This window comes from Paroedura picta, chromosome 2, assembly GCF_049243985.1.
Source record: "Paroedura picta isolate Pp20150507F chromosome 2, Ppicta_v3.0, whole genome shotgun sequence".
Lineage (NCBI taxonomy): Eukaryota > Metazoa > Chordata > Lepidosauria > Squamata > Gekkonidae > Paroedura > Paroedura picta.
Window position 1 is genome coordinate 142682015 of NC_135370.1, and position 26845 is coordinate 142708859.

At 41.6% G+C, this 26845-nt stretch overlaps 1 protein-coding gene across 4 annotated transcripts in view; it reads left to right on the top strand.

The window, feature by feature from the left end:
• G2E3 (G2/M-phase specific E3 ubiquitin protein ligase) overlaps nt 1-23420 on the top strand; it is a 37782-nt gene extending 14362 nt beyond the window's left edge. For all 4 annotated transcript variants that reach the window (XM_077323015.1, XM_077323016.1, XM_077323017.1 and 1 more), the window contains 9 exons: nt 215-331; nt 3078-3205; nt 4225-4357; nt 5731-5859; nt 6699-7009; nt 15500-15681; nt 18032-18204; nt 18775-18974; nt 19113-23420. In XM_077323015.1, coding sequence (XP_077179130.1) covers nt 215-331; nt 3078-3205; nt 4225-4357; nt 5731-5859; nt 6699-7009; nt 15500-15681; nt 18032-18204; nt 18775-18974; nt 19113-19363 — 1624 coding nt within the window. In that variant the 3' untranslated portion in view covers nt 19364-23420. The remainder of the gene's footprint in view (nt 1-214; nt 332-3077; nt 3206-4224; nt 4358-5730; nt 5860-6698; nt 7010-15499; nt 15682-18031; nt 18205-18774; nt 18975-19112) is intronic.
• Nucleotides 23421-26845: the final 3425 nt, after the last annotated feature.

Here is a 26845-nt window from a genome sequence, read left to right on the forward strand (position 1 = left end):
GGAGTGGAGCAAATAGAGATTCATAAGGTGGCCATTTGATCTACAAACTATGATTTGCATTAACCACAAGTAGGAATGCTTCTGCCAATTTAAGTTGTTAGTTGGAAGATCTGAATTGCAAGTTGTCAAGAACTGATCTTGCTCAGCTTATTTTAACAAGAATGGGCAAACTGGGAAAGTTTATTTTTTTAAAAAGAAGTTTGTGTGTTTCTAGAGATGCCTCCTGGGAACTGGAAGAGAATGCATACCAGGACCTTCTTCAGTGTTACCAGCGCTGTGATATCAAAAGATGCATGTGTAAAAATGGAAGAGATTACAATGAGCCTGATAGGTATTTTTATATATACTTCTTGAACGTGTAATGTGCCTAGTACTGTGTGTAAACCATAGTTCAACGTGATGCCCAGACAACTCAGTTGTATGTGAAGTCAGAGCTTCGGTAGCATAGCGGATCACTTTCCCTAACGTCCATAGCTGAGAGTGAGCTAAGATTGGCCAGGGAAGCCCATTGTAACAAGAAAAGATTTTTCAGTTATGTGAGGAGCAAACGTAAAGTAAAGGAGGCAATAGGCCCACTGTTGGGTGCGGATGGACAAACTCTAACGGTGCAGAGAAAGATGCAGAGAAAGCAGAAAGGCTTAGTGCCTATTTTACATCTGTTTTTTCCCACAGGTCAAAGGGTTTAGGCACATCTAGAGATAGCAGTAGCCAAAGGATAGTGTCTGGGTGGCAGGTTAACATGGATAGAGAGGTTGTCGAGAGGCATTTAGCTGCACTGGATGAGTTCAAATCCCCTGGGCCGGATGAAATGCACCCGAGAGTGCTCAAAGAACTTTCCAGAGAACTTGAACAGCCCTTGTCCATTATCTTCGGGACCTCTTTAAGGACTGGAGATGTCCCGGAGGACTGGAAGAGAGCAAACGTTATTCCGATCTTCAAAAAATGGAGGAAGGATGACCCAGGGAACTACAGACCAGTGAGTCTGACCTCTGTTGTGGGGAAGATAATGGAGCAGATATAAAAGGGAGCGATCTGCAAACATCTGGAGGACAATTTGGTGATCCAAGGAAGTCAGCATGGATTTGTCTCCAATAGGTCTTGCCAGACCAACCTGGTTTCCTTTTTTGACCAAGTAACAGGTTTGCTGGATCGTGGAAATTCGGTTGATGTCATTTACTTGGATTTTAGTAAAGCTTTTGACAAGGTTCCCCATGATGTTCTGATGGATAAGTTGAAGGATTGCAATCTGGATTTTCAGATAGTCAGGTGGATAGGGAATTGGTTAGAGAACTGGACTCAAAGAGTTGTTGTCAATGGTGTTTCATCAGACTGGAGAGAGGTGAGTAGCGGGGTACCTCAGGGCTCGGTGCTCAGCCCGGTACTTTTTAACGTATTTATTAATGATCTGGATGAGGGGGTGGAGGGACTACTCATCAAGTTTGCAGATGACACCAAATTGGGAGAACTGGCAAATACTCTGGAAGATAGAGACAGAGTTCAACGAGATCTGAACACAATGGAAAAATGGGCAAATGAGAACATGATGCAATTTAATAAAGATAAGTGTAAAGTTCTGCATCTGGGTCAGAAAAATGAAAAGCATGCCTACTGGATGGGGGATACGCTTCTAGGTAACACTGTGTGTGAACGAGACCTTGGGGTACTTGTGGATTGTAAACTAAACATGAGCAGGCAGTGTGATGCAGCGGTAAAAAAGATGAATGCCATTTTGGGCTGTATCAACAGGGCCATCACATCAAAATGACAAGATATCATAGTCCCATTGTATACGGCACTGGTCAGACCACACCTGGAGTACTGTGTGCACTTCTGGAGGCCTCACTTCAAGAAGGATGTAGATAAAATTGAAAGGGTACAGAGGAGAGCGACTAAGATGATCTGGGGCCAAGAGACCAAGCCCTATGAAGATAGGTTGAGGGACTTGGGAATGTTCAGCCTGGAGAAAAGGAGGTTGAAAGGGGACATGATAGCCCTCTTTAAGTATTTGAAAGGTTGTCACTTGGAGGAGGGCAGGATGCTGTTTCTGTTGGCTGCAGAGGAGAGGACATGCAGTAATGGGTTTAAACTTCAAGTACAACAATACAGGCTAGGTATCAGGGAAAAAATTTTCACAGTCAGAGAAGTTCAGCAGTGGAATAGGCTGCCTAAGGAGGTGGTGAGCTCCCCCTCACTGGCAGTCTTCAAGCAAAGGTTGGATACACATTTTTCTTGGATGGTTTAGGATGCTTAGGGCTGATCCTGTGTTGAGCAAGGGGTTGGCCTGTATGGCCCCTTCCAACTCTATGATTCTATGATTCTATACCTGCAACAGCACTTAATATCGCAAATACCTATTAAAGTGCTGTACAAAATGATGCATGGGTGTTGCATCATTTTGTACAGCACTTTAATTGGCATTTGCGATATTAAGTGCTGTTGCAGCTATGGATGTTAATCTTTGAATACAAGGCTAAAATGCAAGGGGGATAAAACATTAGGTATTTATTGCTGAAAAATAGTACCAATTGAGTGCAATATGAATTTTCTCGCATTAATTCTGCTTTTAAGGTATACTAATCATAAAAGTATCATTTCTAAAATAGGAGTCTCATGGCAGGGAGTTTCCGTCCCTACGATCCATTTTTCTACACAAAAAAGGGAAAATCCCCCTTTCTCTCTTTTTCCTCCCCCCCCCATCAAGTTGTGGTTCACTTATGGTGACCCTATAGAGGTTTTCAGAGGCAATTTAACATTGCCTGCCTCTGAATACCAACCCTAGACTTCCTCAGTGAGTTTCCTATCCAAGTACTAACTAACCTTACTCTGCTTAGCTTCCAAGAGCTGACAAGATTGGACTAGAGTGTACAGGTCAGGGCAAACTCCTGTTAGTTGAGTTCAGTTTACACTTACTGTTTGTGAGTTTTGTTCCAAGCACATTGTGTGAACAAAGCTCTTACACTTGCAAAAGGGGAGTGTAAACTGCACTATACTAATTTCTAAGCAACTTTATATCATTAAGGCGATATAGTGAGTTAGTTTTGCTATGGTTAACCATTTTAATGTCAATCTATTTTCAGTAAATGGGAAATAAAACGCTGTCAGTGTTGTGGCTCCAGTGGAACCCATTTGGCATGTTCTTCATTAACAACATGGGAGCAAAACTGGGAATGCTTGGAATGTAGAAGCATCCTTGCTGCATCAAATGGTATGAAACATTAATTTATTGTCCCATATGCTTGGATTAATTGAAATACATAGAAAGATTGTTGGACAAATACTTGACAGGTAAAGTGGAGGCAAAGTCACTTTGTATCAATATAAGCGCCAGGAATAATATTCAGAAAATTGATGGGTGTATTAGATATATACCAAAAGAAGGCAATTTGGTTACAATATCCAGGTATTCATAAAGCTAAATACAATCATAAACATTGTCTGTTTAAAAAGTGGGAAACCACAACATGCATCCCAAAATCCTCAGGAAATAAAACACTATTTCATAAATCAATACATGCATATAGCAGATACGATTGTTTGTTGAAACAAAAGAAATTGTGTTAAAAATAATACCATATAGCAGGGGTAGTCAACCTGTAGTCCTCCAGATGTTCATGAACTACAATTCCCATGAGCCCATGGAATTGTAGTCCATGAACATCTGGAGGACCACAGGTTGACTACCCCTGCTGTATAGGTCCAAAAGTAAATGCGTTGATGGTCATGGGGCTGTGTGCGAATCCAGAGAACCTTTAATAATACAAGCCTCTTCTAAAGTAATGGTAGTATTAAAAGTGATGTGACATCTAGCGTAGGTTAAATAGATTGAGCTGGAACATGAATGCCCTTAAGACAGGCCTAAGTAGAAATGACTAATAGGCCTGGTCTTCTGGCTGTTTACCCTTTTTCTCTTCTTCTCAGCACACATGATTGTATCTGCTATAAGTGTATGTATTTCATTTATGAAATAGTGTTTCCTTTACTGAGGATTTTGGGGCGCATGTTGAGGTTTCTCACTCCTTTGTTTTAAACAGATAACATTTATGATTGTGTGTAGCTTTATGCATATCTGGATATTGTTACTGAATTGTCTTTTTTCTGTTTATATCTATTGATTTTCTGAATATTTTACAAAGTGATTTTGCCTCCACTTTTCCTATTCTGTACTGTGTATCTCCTCTTTCTACTTACGGAAAAAGTACATGACGCTTTTATTTCATTTTACAGGTAGCTGCCAGAAATGGCGAAAACGTTCTTTGACTATGTCAGAAAAAACAGACATTGGAGATAGTTTGCTTGAAGAACCATCGCCAAAATACCCAAGACAGTCTCCTGGATCCCACCTTGGCTTCCTAGTCAGGCATGTGGCTTTATTCTTTTGCAACTATTAGGGAACATATAGGTAAATAATAGTTGGGTTCCTAGAAATAAAATGGTTTGAAGCTTGTTCATGAATCATCTAGTAACTCTAGCCAGTCAAGTCTCTTTAGTTACTTTTAATCTCCTCAGCGTCTGTATTCATCTGCAGTTCCAGTTTTGTGGTACGGACATGTTGGGAAGATTTGGAAACCGTATATGCAGCTGTCTTTCAAAAAGGAATTCTAGACAGTGTTTTTTCCCCAGAGAGTTTCTCAGGCATCAGGGTATTTTGTTCACTATTAGATTAATTGTCTTTCAGAATTGTAGCCAAACTTTTAGTTTATGTTCTTGTGTTGTAGAGGTTGATTTTTTTTATTTGCCACCTTGAATAAAGGAGAGATGAGAGAAATCTTTTAATAAATATAAATAAAAGCTAGAGGGTGAACTTTGTGCACGTTGCTCTTTAAAGCATCTCCACGCTTCTTCTTTATTCAAAATGGAGTCCAGTAGCTGCCAAAGAAACTTCTGTTATGGCAGTCGGCCACTGTCTTAGTTAAATTTTATTGTTGTACTAGCTTCAAAGCCCGTTCCTAAGAACGGGCCTTGAAAGGGTCCCCTCCCCTTGCAGCCGGATCAAGTGGAGCGGGGGCTGGGCAGCTCATTAGCAGGCCCAGGATGGAGCTCTTTAGCAGGCAGTCAGCAGGCCGGGAGGCCCTCACTAGCAAGCCGAGAGCTCGTTAGCAGGCCCTCCACCACGACCCATTGCCCTTACCTGCTGCTGGCTCCAGGCACTGAGGCAAGTCTGAGAGCAAAGAGTTCAGGGACGGAGGGTTGGATAAGGATTATGGGGGGGGGGGGGTTAAATTGGGGAATTTATTGTTAATGTGAACCAGCCTGGCTGAGAGTGGCAGTCCATAAATCACAGTATATATAAATAAATAAATGTTAGCAGTATTAAAGGAATCAATAATTATATTTTTATGAATATTTGGCATACGTTAAAAAATCATTTGGTATTTCAAAAGCTAGTGTGCACAATATTTCTCTTAATTTTTTCCCAAATCCAAAGCATGCCTTAAGACATTATCAGTATACATTTTTTAGATGATGAATATCTTATATTTTTTTAAAGTTTGCTGTGTCTCAGAAGCAGCCTCTTAGAAACTTAATGTTATTTTGCTAAGATGAATTTTAAAGACCAATTATCCTCTCTTCTCTTCTACATATTGTAAACTGCAGGAACAAACAAAAAATAATAGTATATGTTACTGGGATCAGAGTAAGTGAATGATTAATGGTGAGAAATGGCCAGTAACCAGGATCAACCAGGTAGATCTGCTCATTTGTACAAATCTCAAACCTTATTTCATTCAGGTCTCCAAAGAGAATGTGCCACAGTGGTTTGACTCATTGTTCTCCGCTGGATCTTCCTTCGTCTAACAGATTGATGTCCCCAACTTCTTTAATTGGTCCTTCAGTAAGGAATCTGTCATTAGGAAAAATGTAAGTAAATAGCAAGCATTCCATAAAGTATTTTTTTAAAAATGAATGATTTGGGTTAAATGGCAGGCAAAGGGCATGGTAGGAATCCAGAAAGCTGTTTGAGCTTATATTAGCTCAGTGTTTTGTTTTGGTTTTTTTGCCATGAACATTTGGCTCCATATCTTATCTTATCATACAGAAGTGTTGTTTTTTTTATACTCTGCTTTTCACTAACTATAGGAGTCTCAAAATGGTTTACAATCACCTTCCCTTCCTTTCTCCATAACAGACACCCTGGAAGGTAGTTGAGGCCAAGAGAGCTCTGTCAGAACTTCTCTGTGAAAATAGCTCTAGTTGTGAGTAGCCCAAGGTCACCCAACTGGCTTCATATGGAGGAGAGGTGACTCACATCCAATTCACCACTACACAAAGTTGGCACTACACTAAACTCTTCACCTTATTCCTAAAGCAGATTTCCATCCTAAGAGAGGGGGTGGGAATGAACCTGGGTTCAAAGCTTAATTCCTTTATTCTTTAGATTTAGATCCTTAGTCATCATTTGTATTATGATGCATTTTTTCCTGCCTTGTGATATCTCATGGTACTAAATGTTTTTCACAGACCATAGACATAAAGTTACCATCAGCTTTCTTTATACATACTGAGAGATTTAATATTTAAACTACAACTTTATTTGACATGTAATGTAATGTAAATGTAAAAGTTTACTGAGCTGATGACTACTCCCTGAACACAGATTTCTTCAAACACAGAAATGAATATTCAGATTCAGAATGCTTGCTTCATGTGTTCAAAATAGTTGCGGCACTAATCAAAGAACTAATTTTATATTGTTTTAGGCAACTTGGAATGCAAAAAAGAGAAGCCTCCAATCTTCTAAGGGAATTGAGATTACAGATTAATACTAAACCAATCACATTAAATATCAATAAACAAAATATCTGGGATAACGCCTTAAAGTGTTTCCAAAAGAGAAGCTTCAATCCTGCCAATACTATTGAAGTAAATTATATAAACTGCAGGGGTAAAGTAGAGACAAATATGTGTCGTTCACCAAAGGAAGATTTTTTTCAGTCACTGATACTTCACCTTCAGAACTCATCACTCTTTGAAGGCAATTCTTCCAAGAATTTATCTTTTGATGCTCAAGGTAAATATATAGCATTTGAGATATATATTTGAAACAAAAATAATACAGTAATACAGATTTGTTGGAGGTGGCACTACAAGTCTTTGTTTGCTAGAGCATTTCTAGGGATATGAACAGCAGACATTTTAGAGTGGGACAGTGAGCGGGGGGGGGGGGTTGTTATTTTTTTTAAACCTGACCCATGAGCCCTGCTCCATTTTGTTCCTCTGAGGTATCTAGGCCCCAAGTAGCCATTGCAATTCTTCACAGTTACACACCACTCTCCTGGCACATTTTTCCTTCTGTACACTGATCAGAGATGACCAAGGCTTGGAGACAAAGGCCTACAAGTAAAGGCTGAGGGCTTTGGGAACATTCTGTCACCTAGGGGAAGGCATGATAATGGGTATAAATGATGGCCAGAAAGATACTGGCTGGATATTTCTAGAGTAGTTCAATAGGAGAATCAACTGCTGAGGAAGGTGGTGAGCTCCTCACTTGCAGTCTTCAAGCAGCAGCTGGAGAATGACATGTCAGGATGTTTTAGGTTCAGCCAACAGGGGATTGTGGGGCTCCTAGCTATGATTTTACACAGCTATCATCTGGTCAGTTTTGGAGTTACTTGCCAAGAGTCCAGCTTCCTTTCAAAGCTGAGTACTCTCAGCTTCCTTTCAGTGTTGTTGATAAAAGGCTCCCCACCAGTTTACTGCTACCCAGCAACTCTGTTAGAATGACAGCTTACCACATTAGTCATCTACTAACAACAGCCTCTCTTCCCCAGTTCCCATTTTTAGTACAGTAGTTGAATGGTGGAGGTCTAAATAATACAGAGAATAACTACCAAAATTAAAATAGTAAAAGAATTATTAAAAGGAAAAAGGCCACATGTATAATCGGAACAAAATGGATTGAGCAAGGAATACAAAGCATATGTGCAAATCCAGTCCTCTTCATCAACTCTACATATGATGGAGCTGGTCTTGTATTAAGGCAGGCTGAATAGGCTGAGAAAGTTCAATCTTTGTAAACGCTTACATTGAGGTCTTTATCCAAGCAGCCAGCCCTTTGACTACTCCACATGGCAGTGACCACCATCTGCACAGTATCCAGAAGAATCTGCAGCAACCAAACCCCACCTCCTTGGAAATGCCATGGCAAAATTCCTCATGCCTTGCTGACTTCTCCCCCTGTCAGCCATGGCATAAGCAGGTCAGCTTCCCAGGAGCCCTCTTATCACACTTGGCTCCCAGTACCTTAAGGCAGGCTTGAGGAAAGGAAGCATTCGAGGATTTCAGCTGGCAATGATAGGTATTTGGAGCCTTAGAGCAGCCAAAGGTATCAGACTGGCTGGTGCATGCTCAAGGACTCAGATACGGTGGCTGAGGAGAGGAGGTTTAGCTTCTAGGCAGTGCCAGTTCTGGATAATCAAGTGCCCAATAGCAAAAGCTTTGCTTCTACCATTTGTATCCCGCTCTTCTTTCAGTAAGTTTAGGACTTTGTGCATGAGGTGATTATATCTTATGTATACAGCATCCTTGGGAGATCAGTTAGGCTGAGAAATGGGTGATTTTACCAAGTTTGCTTAGCAAGGTACACAAAGGCAGGAATGTGAACCCCAGTAACATTTATTTTTATTTATGTATTGTTTCTATGCTGCATCTCCATGCAGCTTGTTCAAGGTGGCTTCATTGTAAAATATAATAACGTAACCCCATAGACACTTGATAGACATTTTGCCTCTGACTGTAGAATCCCCAATCACTGTGATGCCTAATAACCAAAGATAGACCTATTCTCCACTAAATCTGCCCAAGCCCCCTTTTAAATTAATCTAAGACAGTCACGTCTCATGGCAGTGGGTTTAATACAGTTTATTTCTCTGGAATCTGTTGCTGATGAAATTCATGGGATAGCACAGAGTTCAAGAACTTTAGAAGAAGAGGAAAAGTTTATCAGAGGAAAAGTTTATACAGTGCATAATTTTGTAGATATCTTGTCATCCCTTGGTCAGCTTTTTTTGTTCCTCCAAAAACCTTCAGATGCCCTTAAAGGGCAGAGGGTCCAATACAGTGATCATTTTGATTGCCTTTTGCTGTATTTTCCAGCTCTTCAAATCCTCCAGATGCAGCAACAAGAACTATACATGATATTCCAAATTCTACATTAGGAATTTGTATAGTGGCTAAGAATGCACTTGGTTTGCCAACTCTCTTTTCTTAGACTCAACAGATCTGGCCATGCTGATCCATGTTTGTAACCTTGTGGTGAATTACACATATTCTATTACTCTGTGTTGGGGCTGCCTTTGAAGATGACATGGAAACAGCAGCTGGTTGGATGCAGCAGCCCGATTATTGTTAGGGGCAAGTCAGTGGGAATGTTGTCTTGCACATTTTAAAATAGTGACATTGGTTGCTATCCAGTTTAGTTCAGTGTGCTGGTTATGAACTTTTAAGCTATTCACTGTTTCATATCTGCATATCTTCTAAGGACTATGTTCTCCCATGTGTCTCTGTGCACCATTAGTCTTCAGGCTGCCACCAACTGGCTGCTATTCCACTCAAGATTAGGAGTAAGGGGGGGAAATCCCTGGGGTTTTTTTGGGTTCAGGTATATTGAACCTGAAAAATAGTGGCATTTCCTGATATTCCCAAATTCCAATACCGGTAGGTTATTCAGCTTTGGTAATATTCAGGAATGCGGGGGTGGGGGGGATCCAGCTCCGTTTATAGCCTATACGGATTATTATAGTCAATGATCCCTATATTCTATAATGACTCAATCTAGGAGTCTCGGGGGGTGGGGTGAGATAGAGGCACCAGATTTGCAGCATGGCTGTTGGTGCCTCTCCTCAACTCCCTCCCCCCCAAACAAGTTTCAAAAAGATTGAACCAGGGGAGTCCAGTTCAATGATCTCTCAAAGGAAGTGCTCCCATCTTCCATGTGGTCTCTTTAAAATGTGAATACCTTTGCAAGCCACTGCAGTGGCATAAGTGAGCTCCTTTTAAATGCAAAGAGTTTACTTTGAAAGTATTTAAAGGGACTGAGAGCCTTTAAAATGTTCTCTAAGACCCATTATGCACGGGGGTTTTAGCGCACATTCGGGGTGGAATGGCGGCGACTAAAATCACGGATAACGCACGGAGCCGGCTGCAACCGGCTGCAGCTTTGGTGCATGCCGCCGAAAAAGCCGCGTCAGTGAAACGCGGAAGAAAGCGCAGCTTCCGGGTGAGCGGGGCGCAACCAGAAGCGGCGCCCGGATCGGCGCGTGCATAATCGGTTACTCTGGGTTTTGCCGCCGTCGCGCCCCGCCCCGTGTATAACCGGTATGCGTCACGTCTTCCCCCTCCGCGTTTTCCATGTGACCCGAAATCGCCGTTTCGGCGGCCGTGCATAATGGGCCTAACTGAGGCTATCTGGTTGTCCCAAAAAATCAAGCCAGCCATTTTGCATAGCTGAAAAAATGGGGGGGATCCGCTTGAATGAATATGAAAATACTGATAATGTATTTTTCAGTTTGGATCAATTAAATGCACGCTCCCACTCAAGATAGCTTGTATGCCATCAATCACAGGCTGTTCTTTTGCTCTTTGGAATGGGCTCTCTGTGGAGATGAGAGGAACGTCAGTGTTAAAGAGGAGGTGCTGCAATTTTATTCATATTGGCCTGTAATGGGATCTAAAATTCAGGCATTTTTCGGTAGGACCACCCTCCTCCCAAATGGAGGAGATATTCCCTATCTGAAGTTTAAATCTATTAGTTCTAAATTTTAAATTGAGCCTCAGGGAAGATAGGCTACAACTACATACTTTAATAAATGCATTATCATATTTGTACTGTAATCTTATTCTCAAGCTCTAGCATGAATAACTCACTTGACAATACCAGTAAAAAGACCCTTCAGTCTTACCTGATCGTATCAGTGTATTTATAAAATAAGGAAGTGTTTTCTTCTGATGTGCATCACTTTCTAATTCCACTGAATTTCATTTGTCTTCTTATTGACTATTCACCCAGTTCAGTCTGAGCTGCTCACAGTTTTCTTGTGTTTTCACAACTTGGTAACGTTTACAAACTTTGCTGTTTCAGTGTTTACTCCTTGTTGCAGATCATTCATGAATAAATTAAATAACACTAGGTAACAAGATTGAGACCTTCTAAGAGGCGAGGATGAACAAGAGGCGTGTGATTTATGTTCATCCACTACTTAATGCAGTTCTATTGGAATTGGTAATGAAACATTAACAAACAGCAGAAGGGTTTTCCAATTACATTCGCATGAGTCCATATTGTTTGACAGAACAACATAAATAGTTGCTAACACAGAAGACAGCAAGAGTGCACACCGTTATGTCATGCTGGTGTAATGTTGCTAAGTGATCTTTCTCTATAACTAGATCCAGTCATTGTCCTAAATGTTTCTGCAGCCCACCCTTCTTCCAGGATCTTGTGTTTTTTACCGTGTTTTTTATCTGGTGTTTTTTTATGTCTATTTGAGATCAGACAAACTTCAAACTTGGTCACTCACTGCAAACTCATAATAGACTTGGCTGTCTATCCTTGCTGAAACCATCTCTTATCTTCCGGGGTTGCCTTTCTCCATGCTTCTTACTCTGTGGTTTGTGCATACTAATTCATACTCCTAAATCTTGGAATTGTCTCCAGAAAAGTCTGAAGAAAATACCAATGCTGGCTGCTCTTCAACCTTTCTATTTTGTGGTTATTTCATAAGCCCTCATCCTATCACTCTTCTGCTCAAACACAAAAGTTTAGGCTACATGGTCCTTCTGTGTTATGTTGTGGATCACAGTTAGTCCCAAGACAGTTCCTTAAGGTTCATTTTACATCTTGTAATGCAGGTCCACGTTGGGACTGCACAAGCTGGCCGCAAAAAAACCTTTAAAGCTAAGCTTCTACAGGGGGCGCTCCAAATCCAGCCCTTAAAAGTGTGCATGATATCCTGCCAAATGCACACATGACCAGGAGTGAAAGGCCTCTTTCCCATCAGTTCCTTTTTCACTCTTTTAAGAAGAATATGCACTTGGTCAGAACTCCTGTTTTCTTGTATGAACAGGATAGATGCTTGTTATATTTTGGTGAAGAACATAATGTCAGCACTGGCCACATATTTCAAAAGCCCGCTCTGCTTTATGGCAGAAAGCTCTTTCTACCAGCCCACTCAAACCTGTGTCCGAGCCTACGCTTGCAGCTGCTGGCCAGGTTAACCGTGTTCCTTCTTTCCGTTCTGTGGCATCAGTTCCTACTTTGGTTCCAAGCCAGCCTGAGAAAAGAGTGGCTTCTGCAACTTCATCCGTGGCCCCAGTACATTCTGAGGCCAATACGGAATCTGATAAGAAGTCTTATTTGCTTGAACCTCTTGTTAAGAAGGTTAAAAAGTCTTAAGACTAAGGACCAAACCCGGAACGTTCCTACAACTTCCACAAAGGTGTTGATCAAACGATTGACCAAAAAAAGATTTCAATCAGCTTTGTTTTTTTCCCCAAAACTTCCACAGTTCCATTGATTTAGCACACCTACAATGCCAGCTACAGGCACAATGGTCACAAGTCAGGAGGCCTCTATTCTGAGACTGGAATTGCAACATTCGGCCTCTCAAGCCTCCTGTGAACCGTCCACAGTGCGTGTGGGACAATGGGATCTTCCCTTTGATCAAGAGCCTGAGATTCTGTTTGGGTTTGATGATTCTCACCCAGGTGCAACTAGTCAGTTGCAATGCGAGGAAATTGAGGAGGGAGAGATATGATGCTCTGCCACCTCACCTGGTACGGCATCAGAACCGTCCCCTGATGACACCATTGGGGATCTATTCCCTTCTTCTCCTACGGGAGACTACCGCTTACACAGGGAGCAATTAAATCTGTAGGGTGAAGGCTTTGGATCTCTACATTTCCATGTCTGATGCCTGCTCTAAGGACAAGGTTCTGAACTGGCATTATTCAGAGACTTCGACTACTATTGCACTTCCTGTCCTTGAGGGATTGGATGACCTTGCCAGGTCCTATATGGAAGAAACAAGTGCCAGTCATCGCAGCATCAAAGAACCTGGACAGCCTATAGAGAGTTAAGCAGGATTCTGCCAATTACCTTTCTGTCCACCCTCCTTCAACCTCCATGGTTTTAGAGGACATACAGCTTAAGCAGAGGCCAGGCTAACATTATGCTCCTTTGGACTGCGAGAACTGTAAGCTTGACAGCTTAGGGAAGTTCTACTTCTCAGCAGCTTTCGTGTTTCATATAGTGAACTACCAGATTATAAATGGTAGGGAACAGAAGGTCCTCTGGAAAGGTATTTCTAAATACCCGGATCTGTTACCAGATGAATCCAAAGTTCTAGCCAAGATAATTCAAGCTGAAGTATTTCCTATCTCCAAACAGGCTGGTAAACATGCGGCTGAGGTTGTGGCTTAGGCAGTCACATTGGCTTTTATCTTATGCTGGCATTCTTGGCTCCATACTGCTTCGTTTCCTCCTGGGATGAGGTCCAAAGTTGAGGACCTTCAGTTCCAGAAAGATGCCCTTTTCACAATGGTGACCGATGACTCTCCCTTTAAAAGAGCAGACAAACAGTCTGAACTTTTGAGTTCCTTCCCACCAGTTTCTGGCTATCAACCCCACCAGTTCCAGCAGAAGCAACAAGGTTTTGCTACCCCCTTTAGGGGCCATCATCCACCTCAACCCACCCAGTATCCTTCATGTCAATAACCATTCAATAAAAGGGGCTTCCTATGAGTAGATTTTTTTTTTTTTGCCATCCTGGAGTCAGCCAAAGCTCCAGCATTCTGTTCCATGGCAGGCAAAGGACTTGGTTCCATGGTCAATGTCGTCCATGTCCATTCTACCAACAGCAGGGACTGACTATACTCCACTGGGACAGGCAGCTGTGCTGTTGGACTTATTAGAGTATGAAACTGCCTATTATACACACAGGTATTTGTAATTTAATCATAGAATCATAGAGTTGGAAGGGACTTCTTGGGCCATCTAGTCCAACCGTCTGCACTATGCAGGACTCTCACAACTCCACCGCCCATCCACTGCAACCTCCCACCCCCCTGGACCCTCACAAACCAGCCTCTCTGTCAGATGACTATCCACCCTCTGTTTGTTCCACTGAGAAACCGCTCTGTCAGGAACTTCTTCCGGATGTTTAGATGGAATTTCCTTTGAATTAATTTCATCCCATTGGTTCTGGTCTGTCACTTTGGAGCAAGAGAGAACAACTCTGTTCCATCCTCTATATAGCACCCTTTTAAATACTTGAAGATAGTTATCAGATCCCCTTTCAGTCATCTCCTCTCCAGGCTAAACAGACCAAGTTCCCCCAACCTTTCCTCATACCCCTCCCCATTTTTGTTGCCCTCCTCTGGACACGCTCCAATTTGTCTACATCCCTCTTCAACTGTAGTGCCCCAAACTGGACACGGTATTCTAAGTGAGGCTGAACCAGAGCAGATTAATGCGGTACCATCACCTCCCATGATCTGGACACGATACTCTGTTTGATACAGCCCAAAATCCCATTGCCTTTTTAGCCACTGAGTCACACTGCTGACTCATATTCAATGTATGGTCTACTAAGACTCCTAGATCCTTTTTGCACATACTACTGCCAAGATAAGTCTCCCCCATTCTATATTGATATATATGGTTTTTCCTACCTAAATGCAGAACTTTACATTTGTCCCTGTTGAATATCATTTTATTCAATTTAGCTCACTTCTCAAGCCTATCAAGATCATCCTGTACCTGATTTTGTCTTCTGTTGTTTGCTACTCCTCCCAGTTTAGTAATTGTCTGCAAATTTAATAAGTATCCTCTCTAATCCCTCATCCAAAGCATTTATAAATATGCTGAACAACACAGACCCCAGTATAATCCGGTTTCTTATCAATATATGACCTATTTGGTTTAGCTATGGCCCCCAAGGGTATTTTTTGAAAGTGTTGCAGTAGTGTAGCATACCTACAACAGACTTATTACTACACTATCCAGGGTGGAACTGGAGTCTCAGGTTTCCCTACTTCTGCATACATGCCAGAAATTGGGTTTAATAGTCAACACAAAAATAATCAAAATTACTATCATCTTGGAGGGTTTCCTTTATTGGAGTTGTACTGGACCCTTTAGTTGCCAGGGTATTCTTACCCATATATAATCTCCATTTTAATGCAATGTAGCCATCTATTAACTTCAGAACTAAAGTGAATTCTTTTCACTGCTACTTTAAGTTCTTGGTCAGCAACAAGTAATTTTCCTGGGACCAGGGGTATTTAATGAAAATGTTCACTGTTAAGCATTGGTAAATGTTGGTTGAGATCCTCATGTCCTATTTGTGGACGTTCCAAGAACAGCTCAATATTGATGAGATTTATAATCTGACATATGCAAGGCTTGATCTGGTCCATTTAGTTCAGGACAGTTATTGAATGCTTCAGTCGCTATTGTAGCTAATCGGTACAATAGTTATTTTTATATAATTTGTACTTGTAGCACTTAAAGACAACCTGTACTATGAAGCTGGAAGGATGATTGCTGTTTCTCTGGTACATGGGGGCCCATCTCCTAGCTTCTTCTCCAAAACCTTGTTTAATTCCCTTGTTTATGGCACGGAGAATGTAAAACCAACAGTAGAAGATGTTGCTGATGTGGATGTTTTGCAGACAATAATGAAGGTAAGCTGTTGTTCATTTGTGTAGCACTACAGAGATTAGTTAAGTGGTAGACTTTTGATTAATACAAATATTTTTTATTTATATTTATTTATTATATTTATATACCACCCTCCCCTGAGGCTCAGGGAAGTTTACATAGAACGTAGCGAACAAGGAACGGTACAGATAACCTAATCATTGTTGACAATAACAATACAGTGATGACAACAGAACAGTATGCTGGAACAATAGGACACCGGAAAACAGTAATTTCACAACAGCATACTGATGGCCCTGTAGGTTGGACAAATCAGCGGTGGTTTTCATGGGAGGAAGGTTCGGGGGCCAATAGAAGGTGATTTGTTCAGGTTGAGCTCAACCAAATGCCTGGCGGAGGAGCTCCCTTTTGCAGGCCCTGCAGAATTGTTCAAGTTCCAACAGGGCCTGATCTCCTTTGGGAGCTCATTCCACCAGGTTGAGGCCAGGATAGAGAATACTTGGGCCTTGTGGTCAAGTGAGCTTCCTTGGGGCCAGGGATCACCAGGCAGTTGAAGGAAGTAGAGTGTAAAGCTTTTTGAGGGGTGTAGGCAGAAAAGCGGTCCCTAAGGTACGCTGAGCCCAGATAGTGTATGAGCATAAAGATGGTTACCAGAACCTTAAGCTTGATCCGAAGCCAGTGCAGCTGTTAGAGATTGGATTGAACGTGGGCCCTCCATTGTGTTGCTTTGAAGATCCTGGCTGTTGCATTCTGGACCAGCTGTAGTTTCTGGGTCAAGGTTAAGGGCAGGCCTGCATAGAGCGAGTTGCAAAAGTCCGATCTAGAGATGACCGTCACATGGATCACTGTGGATAGGTGTTCTGTGGCCAAGTAGGGCGCTAGTAATTTGGCTTGGCGAAGGTGATAGAACGCCAGCCATGCTACTTTCATGACCTGAGCCTCCATTGAGAGGAGGCATCGAGAACCACACCTAGGTTCCTGGCAGAGTGAGCAACTGATAGCTGCATTCTGTCCAGGTTGGGTAGGCGCTCTTCCCTCGCTTGGACCCGTCCTGCCCAGCAATGGGACCTCTGACTTGGAAGGGTTGAGCTTCAGATGAACTCTGCTTGAGCCACCTCAGCACTGCTTCCAGGCTGCTGGCTAATGCTTCTGGGGAAGAATCAGGGCGGCCATTCATCAGGAGGAAGAACTGGATGTTATTGGCATATTGGTGACAACTCAGCCCAAACTTCTGCACCAGTTGAGCAAGAGGGTAAAGATGTTGAATAGGACTAGATAGAGAACTGCTCCTTGAGGGATTCCACAAGCAAGTTGGTGTCAGCTTGATGAATTCGCTCCTTATTGCTGCCCTCTGTCCACGATTCCAGAGAAAGGATATCAGCCTTTGAAGGGCAGTCCCTCCTAATCCAGGCATCAGCGAGGCTATCTCATCAAGGGCAGCCAGCATTCTGTCTTTCCAGTCATTGACCAGACCATTTAGAGAAGTGCCAAGAGGCATTCGGTCCCAAAGAACATTCTAGCAGGGTGTCTGGAGGTACATTGGGCACATTGTACACCAACCAGACAGCCACGCTCTTGGTTGAGTCCCACCTGAGGCCTACACGTTCAATTCCTGGAACTGGTACAGGGAGAACCCTGAAGGAGAAGTCCTCTTGGATTAGGATTGCTACCCCTCCTCCCCAACCTGCAGTCTGAGGCTGATTAAGGCCAGAGAACCTGGCAGGGCCTAGTTCTTTAAGGGTGGCTGTCTCACCTTCCCCGACCCAGGTCTCCATCACACATGCCAGGTCCACCCTTCCAACGCTCAGAGTGGGTAACAGCATAAAAACAAATAAAAAGGATAAAATGTTAAAACATAATTTATGCCCCCAACTAAAATCCAAAGATGGGAGGTTGTGGCTGGTGCTGATCTTCAGCATTCCTTCTTTCCTCCCCTAGTGGTGAGGCCAGTCTTATATGGTAAATGTTATTTCTAACCTCGACCATAAGCCCAATAGAATAACTCCATCTTGCAGGCCCTGTGGAGATGGCTTAGATTCCACAGGGGCCTGGTCTCTCCTGGGAGCTCATTTCACCAGGCTGGGGCCAGGGCTGAAAAAGCCCTGGCCCTGGTTGAGCCCAGCTTTACCTCTTTTGGGCCAGAGATCCTTAGCAGATGTTTCTGAAGATCTTTGTGCTCTTCAGGGAATATAAGGGAAGAAAAGTTGGGTGTTGAAGCTGTTGGTTTTCCACTCAAGTATATACTGACAGCCAAAGATGACTAGGTATATAATTTAAGAAAAAACAAAAACTAGCAGTACACTTCCAACAGTTTGAAATTGATGCTATTCATGCAATAAATTAACTAGATAATGTTTTATTTCTTGGTATTAGATAAAATCTTCAAGGAATCTGAATGACTTGGAGTTGGCAATAAGTGATTGTAATGAATATCTCAATACTATTGGATGTCTGGAACATATAACAGCTTTGTGTGATAAGGAAATGTTGGTGAATGAGATACTGGATTACCATGTCATCAGGAGAACACTTATGCCTTTTGAAAGGTTGGTTTATATGTAGATTTCATCCTTACAACCCAAATTGTTATATCTAAATAATAAGCACATCTTTTCCAGTTTGTAGAACAATGTCACCACTTTTTATTGACAATGTATTACAAGTTATCCCAAAAGGTTTGAGAGATAGCTGAAACTTTTTGAATAAATGAGATGTTGAATAACCTTAAATATTAACTGGGCTGAAATAGTGTTAACAGTCCAGAAAAAGTAGCCCAAAGGAAAGTTTTCTGCAACTCTGTTGTTCTAAGAGTAATTCCTCATAAATTAAGTTGCTCTGAGAAATTATTGACACAAAGCAGAAATTGGTAGCTGCCTTAGAAGGAATAGTCTTCCTCAACCATTTAATATATGAGAAAAATGGGAATGTGTTTGAAGATAATAGGTGCAAGCAAAACACAGGGGAAAAGTTTATTCTAGCTTTACTAAGTAGTATCTATAATATGCAGAATATTAGTCTGAGGAAGAAGTGTTATGCATGCTTAAAAATTCATAGTACTGCTTGTTCATATTTTCTGTTTATTTCTGTCTCTCTCTTTCTCTCTCCCTTCCCGGTAGTTTTAGACAAGGTTTGAGAACTCTTGGTGTTTGGGAAAAAATGCAGATGAATCCTGATGCCTTTTGTAGTGTATTGTGTTACAAACCTGAGAAACTGTCTGCAAAACTTCTTGGTGACCTCTTTACAATCCACTGTTTACAAGGTGCATACAAAGCCAGAACTCTTGAATTTTGGATGGGTTATTTACAAGAAACAGAAGGTAAGGGAATTTAAGGGGATGGTAATTCCCCTAGTTACATAGTCTTGGCTGCATGTACATGTGTTTGAATTTTATTTAAAATAATAAAATAAAGCACCAGATGCACCGATTAAGCACTTTCTGATATTTTTGTTCTAGATGGTGAATCATCAGTAACCCTAGAAGACATATTGGTTTTTGCAACTGGTACCTGCATTATTCCAGCCATTGGGTTTGAACCTGAGCCCACAGTTAAGTTCATGGACATAAAATACCCTGTTGGAAACAGACATCTTAACTGTTTAGAGCTTCCAGTAACAAAGTCTTATGAGAAGTTCAAAAGAATCCTGGATTTGACCCTCAGAAGTACTGTAAGATTAGAAACAGTAAGTCTCTGCAGTGGATGCTGAAAATTGAATGATGGAAGGATGCAAGACAACTGCTGGCTGCTTCTGAATAACTTGCATTTATTCATACTCACAAGTTTACAACTTGACTGTGGAAATGAATTGATTTCATTCTTCACATTTTGGACTTGGTTTCAAAGTGGTGAGCAAACAAAATTTTAAAACACTGCTTGCATGATTTGTATTTTTTTTTTAAAAGAACAAACCTTGTTCTTAGTCTGATACTTTTTAACATAAACCAAAAAGTGACTTCATAAAATCATTATCTGAACACATAAAGCTGCCATACTGAGTCAAGCCATTAGTCTGCCAAGGTCAGTATTGTCTACTCTGACTGAACTCTCCAGGTCTGAAGCAGGGATTTTCCATATCACCTGCTACCTGATCCTCACTATGCCAGGAATTGAACCTGGGACATATAGCATGCAAAGCAGTTGTTCTACCACGGCCTATCCCCTGAGCATCTGCTGGGACAAATGTTTTCAATTTATATCACAAACAATTGGAAACCAAAACTGCTGACAAATACATTCAGGAATCCTTCTCTGATTTATTTGTGAACTTTAATGCCCAGGAAGTCATTTTTATGTGTCATTGAATTGCTGATGTGGTATAGTTTTATTTTTCCAAATGAGCATGAGTATTTCTAATAGCTTGTTTTTATGTGGAAGCAAAACACTTAGTAAAGATTTTTTTTAAAGGAACAATTTTCTAATATCTTATATGTAGCTATGGTTAGATATACCAGGTATATTTCCGTTCTACAATCATTCCAAAACGTTTCCTTGTGGTATAACTAATGATAATGTGTTAAAAGAGGATAAATATATGTATTGTTGTATAAAGAATTTAAATTCCAAAAAGATACAATATCAGAAGTTTCCAGGTTCCAGTCCAAATTATGCATGAATAATGGGTTAAAAATCCTACTTCTAGAAAAGATAGGAGGCTGCAGATCAGTTAGCATTAAGTTTACACCTGTCTGTATATACTTAAATACCCAAGATTCAAGATTCATTGCATGCTTTAAACTTATTTGAAAATTTGTGCACTTCAGATTTCATTAAAATTATTTTTACCTAGAATAATTATCTACATTTGTAGATATGCCACAAGCAGTATTAAACCATAGCCTGCTATAATCTAATAATTTGTTTGCTATATCTCAGGTATTAGATGTGTTACATCCAGCAATCCATCAGTAGCACGTACTACTGTGTGGAATTTTTGTCATGTTTCCTCTTTCCAGCAGTACCATCCAACCCTAGGGTTGAAGCACCCAAGTGAACTAGCACCCGTATTGGACAGGATGCTGCACTTAAGTAGGGTAAGAGGACAGAATTGCAGCCCTGCCTACAAATGTGGCTGCTGTGAATCCTGAAAAAATGGATAAGGAAACTGGCCAATTATTTGACCTTGACTATGGTGTATCAGGGCCACAGTGCCTGACTCATGTATGAGATATAGCATAAAGTGTAAGCATTCCTGGAGTATTTTACAGGATAAATTTGGGTATTCTTATCAAAATACAGTGATTTATTTTTATTTTATTTTTTGTTTATAGCCTTTTCTTGCTGAGCCTCAAAACGGATTACAGTATAAACATCATGATTGTCATGGGCATAATTGAACCTTCCCTTCCACCTCCCACCCTCAGCCATTAGAATATGTCTTGTGGTTGAGGAGACAAGGAAAGGCTGGGTAGGAATAAAGGAGGCATGGCATACACATACCTTTCTTGTAGTGGCCTGCTGCATTCAATACTTTTAAACATGTGCTGATGCCGGGAACATGTCTATACTATATTACAGTTGCAAGTCTTGCTATTGAAGTAATCTGACATAATGTAGAATTAACACAAATATCAGTAATTCCAAAGGATGGGAGACAAATGTTAAAGGTGATAGTCTAGGTTTACTATATATATTTTAATGTTGTAAAAATCTCATTTTCCTCAAAGATTTTAAATAGCAGAATATCAGTTACTTGTACGTGTCTTTAAAATTGGATACCTCAAAATGTTGTTTCATTGTTTCATTAATCATTGCTTTGTCACCATTTAATCAGTAGACTACTAAATGTTCTTGCTGTGGTGAGTCTGCTCATCTCTAGCAAGCATGATAAGTTCTAGCCCTTCTCCTGCACTTGGATTGTGAAGGAGGCTGAGACATTTCTGCATATTCACATTTCACCTAGGGATGGTTCCCTGTGCCTATCTGAAGTTTAAGATGAAGTCTAGGGATTACTCTGTGTTACAGTGTCATGGTGAACTTCTGTTCTTTTAAGTTAGAAGATGGTAGGTAGAATGGGGTACTGTTGCTATGATTTCCCCACTCCCCCAACATGCCTATAAAGCTCAGAGTAACACTGGACATGAGCAGAGTTTCTTGCAGAGACAAAAGCCAAGCCAAAATGTGAGGACCCTACTTTAAGTGAAAACATTTCAAGTATAATTGCAAAAGTATATTAATTTACTGTTGAACTTTTCATATAAACCTCTTCATTTCATTTATTAAATTCCATATACGAGTTATTTGCTCAGCATAAGATATTTATTCTGAAGGCCTTTGATTACTGAAGAGTCTCATGAAGGTAAACTTTGTATTCCGCTGGTAATTAATTATTGTCTCAGTGAACTCATAGAAAGTTGCTCACTCATTTCATGGTGAAGGTTTAAGCTTGCCAAGCATTATGATGGTTGGTACATTTTTTTGAGAAATCACTGTAAAAAAATTCTAATGTTTGTGGTATTTATTCCTTTGCCAAGAAATAATCACCGTGGCTTGCAACAAACAAAACCAATAATTAATTTTAATTCCTTTGTAGAAGAATTCTATAAAACATTGAAGCTAACCAACTCTGATCAAAAATTCTTACCCCTTATATATATTATATAACAAAATTCCTATATGTAGATGGTAGGATATAATTTCCTTTAAAATATAATTTTGAACATTAGTTTTACCAATTTAATCCTAAAATTAGTTTTTGGAAATGCATATTGCATTAGAAATATTTGTTTAAATCTCTAAAATTTAATGTATTGATGAAGCCTTCCAATGCCCGGAATCAACTGGCATTTGTAGTTTTCTCGAGTTGTGGGGCCATGTTCTTAGTAGTTTTTGCTATTAATATTTTGCTCGCAACAGTGGCTAGCATCTTCAGTGGTCTGTCACAGCAAGATGTGTATCAAGAGAGATACACATCTTGCTGCGTCAGACCTCTAAAATTTAACTTTCATATTGGATTATTTCCATTGTTAATCAATAGAATGATAATATACTGGTTACTGAGACAAGATAAAAAGCTAATTACTTCTTAATATATTATATTCTAAATGCATGCTGAATGCCTTCAGTGTGTCCCCAGGTATTTTTGCTTGTTTTGTTCTTCAAATACCCAAGTGCTCTTCCCTCCTCCCCATGCCAGTTTGCAAACATTTGGCGTGTAGTGCAGCATGATGGTGTATTGCTCTTTGAGAAACATTACTCCAGAGCTCCTTTTGGACATTTACAGCTAGTTTGCAGCAGTTCTTTGGATTCTAGTTTGTGTTCTGTATAAGCTAAGATCATTGTAGAAGTCATTGTGTCCCAGCTCGTGCCTAATTGGCTCTAATGAAGGATCATCTTTATAAAACATATAATTGTCAGTTTACTGAGTTATCTTATGAAATCCATCTTTTCTTATGGAAATGCAGGTTCCTGAAGACTTCATTCAATGGGCTGATTAAGAGTAAAAACATTTAATGATTCATTGTAGTATAATGCAAATGTTAATTGAGTATAAAAGGAAAGCAAACCAATAAAGTACTTTGAAAATGCAAATTTATTCTTCTGGTAGGAAAACCTTTTAGTGCTAACATGTAACCTACTAGAAGTGTGCAACATTTTACATATATAGTTACAAGTTTGTAAATTTTCATCTCTGTGTTTTCTTCGTGAAACTTGTTTTAATGTTATTTGTAGTAATATGGGAGAATTGTCATGTGTATGTATATATGAAGTGCAATAAATCAAGGCTTTATTAGTTTTAACAGTATTAAACACATGTGTGTATCTAAGTGCAGTCAAATTTGATTCTTTAAAGGACATATTCTAGGTATAGTAAGTTCTTGTGTGATTGTAACCAGCCTGGAAGCACATTAAGCTATTCTTACTATCTTGGGTACCACACAAACGAAAATTTTAATTTCACAGTTGAATGCATTTGGTCTACCATGCCTACAAAGAAAATGTCAATTCTTTGGATATACTTAGAGCAGTGGTCCCCAACCTTTTTATCACTGGGGACCACTTAACGCTTGACAATTTTACTGAGGCCCGGTGTGTGTGTGGGGGGTAGTTTACTCCTCTACTCATAACCACTGCCCTAACGATCTCTGATCGCTATGGTAATGTTTAAACATCCCTTCAAAATAAGATACAGACACGCCACAACAATGAACATAAGGAACATTTTATTTTCATGGAAATTTTAACTCATGACAATGACAAATGGGAACCCTGAGCTTGTTTCTCTGCAACGAGATAGTCCCATCTGGGAGTGATGGGAGACAATGACACCCGAAGTGTGTGTGTAAAGGGCCGGGGGGGGAGAGAAGGTGTCCTTTGCGGCCCACCTCCAATTAGTCGACGGACCACATGTGGTCCGCAGCCCACAGGTTGGGGATCGCTAGCTTAGAGGAACCCCCCCAAAAAATATCAGTGCATAACCTCCTGACCCAGATAGCCCAGGCTAGCCTTATCTTGGAAGGTAAACAAGTCAGCTCTCATTAGTATTTGGGTAGGAGTCAGCAAAGGAAGTCCAGGATCACTACACGGAGGCAGGCAATGGCAAACCACTTCTGAATTCTCTCTTGCCTTGAAAATACTATGGAGTTTCCATAAGAAAGCTGCAACTTCAGTGTGGAAAAAAAGATACATGTACCCAAACACACAATTATTTAATGCACCTAAAGTTCATATTGATTGTTCCATAACAGAGCAGCAATATGCAAAACTAGTCATTCCAATACTGTGTTTAAAACACTGAGCCATTTTATTACTAGTTGGAAAGCCTGCTGCATGCAGAAATGCAGTGGGCACTAGTGCAGTGGTTCACAACTTTGGGGTCAGGGCCCAATTTAGGATCGCCTGGCCACTTCCTCAGGGTCACTAGGTCACTGGCAGCAGAGGCGGGTGATGGTGGTGGGTTCTTTTCCAGCTGGACAAGTGGCCCCTCCAGCCTCCGGGCGCCTCAAGGAAAGGTTAGTAGGGGCCTTTGGAGGCTTTACGGGTTGGAGGGTGACGGGGCAGCAGTTTAAGCTAGCTGGTTCCAGCTGCCACTCTTCGCGGAGAGGATTGCCGAGTCCTCTGCACCTCGGAACAGGTTAAAACAAACAAGCTGCTTCTGAGAAGAGGGTGGTGGAAGAGAAGTAAGCCTCAATTACTGTATGTGGAGGAAGGCTTTACTATTAGATAGCCAACTTCAACCCCAACTTTGATGGCTGCAGGCGAGAGCTGGCATAGGCGGCAGAGCCAAGGCACTGGCCCCCTCCACACCTCTATTGTTGTACGCCTGTGTGCGCATGCACATCCCGTGCACGCTACTGCCGCTGCTGAAATTGGAGTTGCAGCACCAGAAAGGTTGAGAACCCCTGCCCTAGCGAGAGGCAGGTGGAGGGGGAAGCAAGACTTGGGAGCCTCAGAGAGGGCTGACAGCCACTTGACCACAGCCTCCTCCCCAGGCAGCAGGTTGAGTGTGTGGCAGGTGCAGGCAGTGTCCTGCAGTGCAGATGGCTCAACACCACGCAGGCTCACTGGCCACCTTCACCTTCCTGGCGCATCTGCTGGATCTGTGTCTTCCGCTACGGTCTGGTGCAGCCACTGCGGGCGCGGGCCCCTCTTAGTCAGCAGCAGCTGTTTGGAGGCGTGGGCTGCCTTGCGCCGGTGCTGCCCTCTTTGCTGGTGTCCACTCACCAGTGGCTGCAGCACCATGCATTGACCCGCATGGTCCTTCACCCTCTCGGCAGCACCGCCGCCACCTCTGTGCTGTGACCAGCGGCAGCAGTGAGGGCTGCCAGCTTTCTGTGGGCCGGCTCAGTCCCACTGTCGCTGCCTCTGTCTCCTTGCCGCAGCCAGCGGCTGCGAGGGCATGAACTTTTGGATAGCCCATTCTCGCATTCACCATCGCCACCTCATTGCCGCGAGCGGCAGAGGCTGGCCTTGTAAGGACCAGCCCAATCAGGATGCGGCCTGGATTGGAGTTTAGGCACCTGGACAAACTCCACTCCCTGGGCAGCCCTCCCCTGAAAATAAGACCTACCTCTAATTGGTCCCTAGAGCCAGGGCCGGTCTTAGGGGTGTTCTTATAGGGGTGTTCACAGTCATACAGGGCATCGGGCCAGCCGACATTCAAATCTGCAGCACACATGAACGCTGTGCTGCTGTGCTGTTCGTCTCCCCACTGGCAGTTATACACACTGCAGAGCCCTGCCCCTGCTTGCTCAGCCTTTGTCAGCTCCGTCTACAATCCCAGAATCCTCCAGCTTGACAGCAACTACCCTGCACTTAAGGTACGATTTAACAGGGTTCTGGGAGGAACTGTAATAAATGTAACATTTTTTGGGACATCACTAAATATAAGACCTACCCGAAAATAAGCCCTAGTGAATTTTTTTAACCTAAGATTAATATAAGACACTGTCTTATTTTCAGGGAAACATGGTAGGACCATGAATCAGGATTTCATTTCATTTGTATACCACCACCACGCTGGCTCAATTTTAATATTGTTAAAATTATAAAGTCTCCACATGATGGCCAGGTCAGAAGCCAGACTAGAACAGATCAAGAGCCAGTGTTTTGTCCAAGAAACTCTAGCTGTTGCACAACTGCACACTCAACTATCTTAACCAGAAATAGCAAAAGCAAAACTGGGTGGTAATTAGCAGATCGACCCAGGACCAATTTTTTTAAAACTCTGGCCTAACCATGATCTCTTTCCATCTCCAAGAAAGTCCCTGAGGCTTGGGACAGATTAATAACTTGCATATGGACCAGTGGATCTCCTTGCCATTGGTCTTCACCAGCCATGAGCAGCATGGACAAGACGGCATGTAGTAGGCTGAATAGCTGACAAGAGTCCTGTCCACATCAGCCAAGGAGAGAAGACTCAAGTGGTCTACAATAGGACTTTGAGAGATTTTCCCTGCAAAAAACCTTGCAAAAGCCTCACAGCTAATATCCAATTGTACTATTTTGCAACTAAGAATGTTGAGCAAATTGTTAAATAACTGCTGGGCATGAGCTAGTAGAGGCAATAGAGGCCATAAAGTAGTCCCTTTTAGTAGCCTTTATTGCTATCTCATGAGCGTCTTATAAGATGTACTTGAAGCTTCATCATGGGTTTTCCTCCAAGCTCACTCTAGCTGTCTCAGTTCCTGTTTCCAGTTGCACAGCTAGGGGATATACTGCAGACTGGCTTGGACAGGGAATGGTGAGGGAA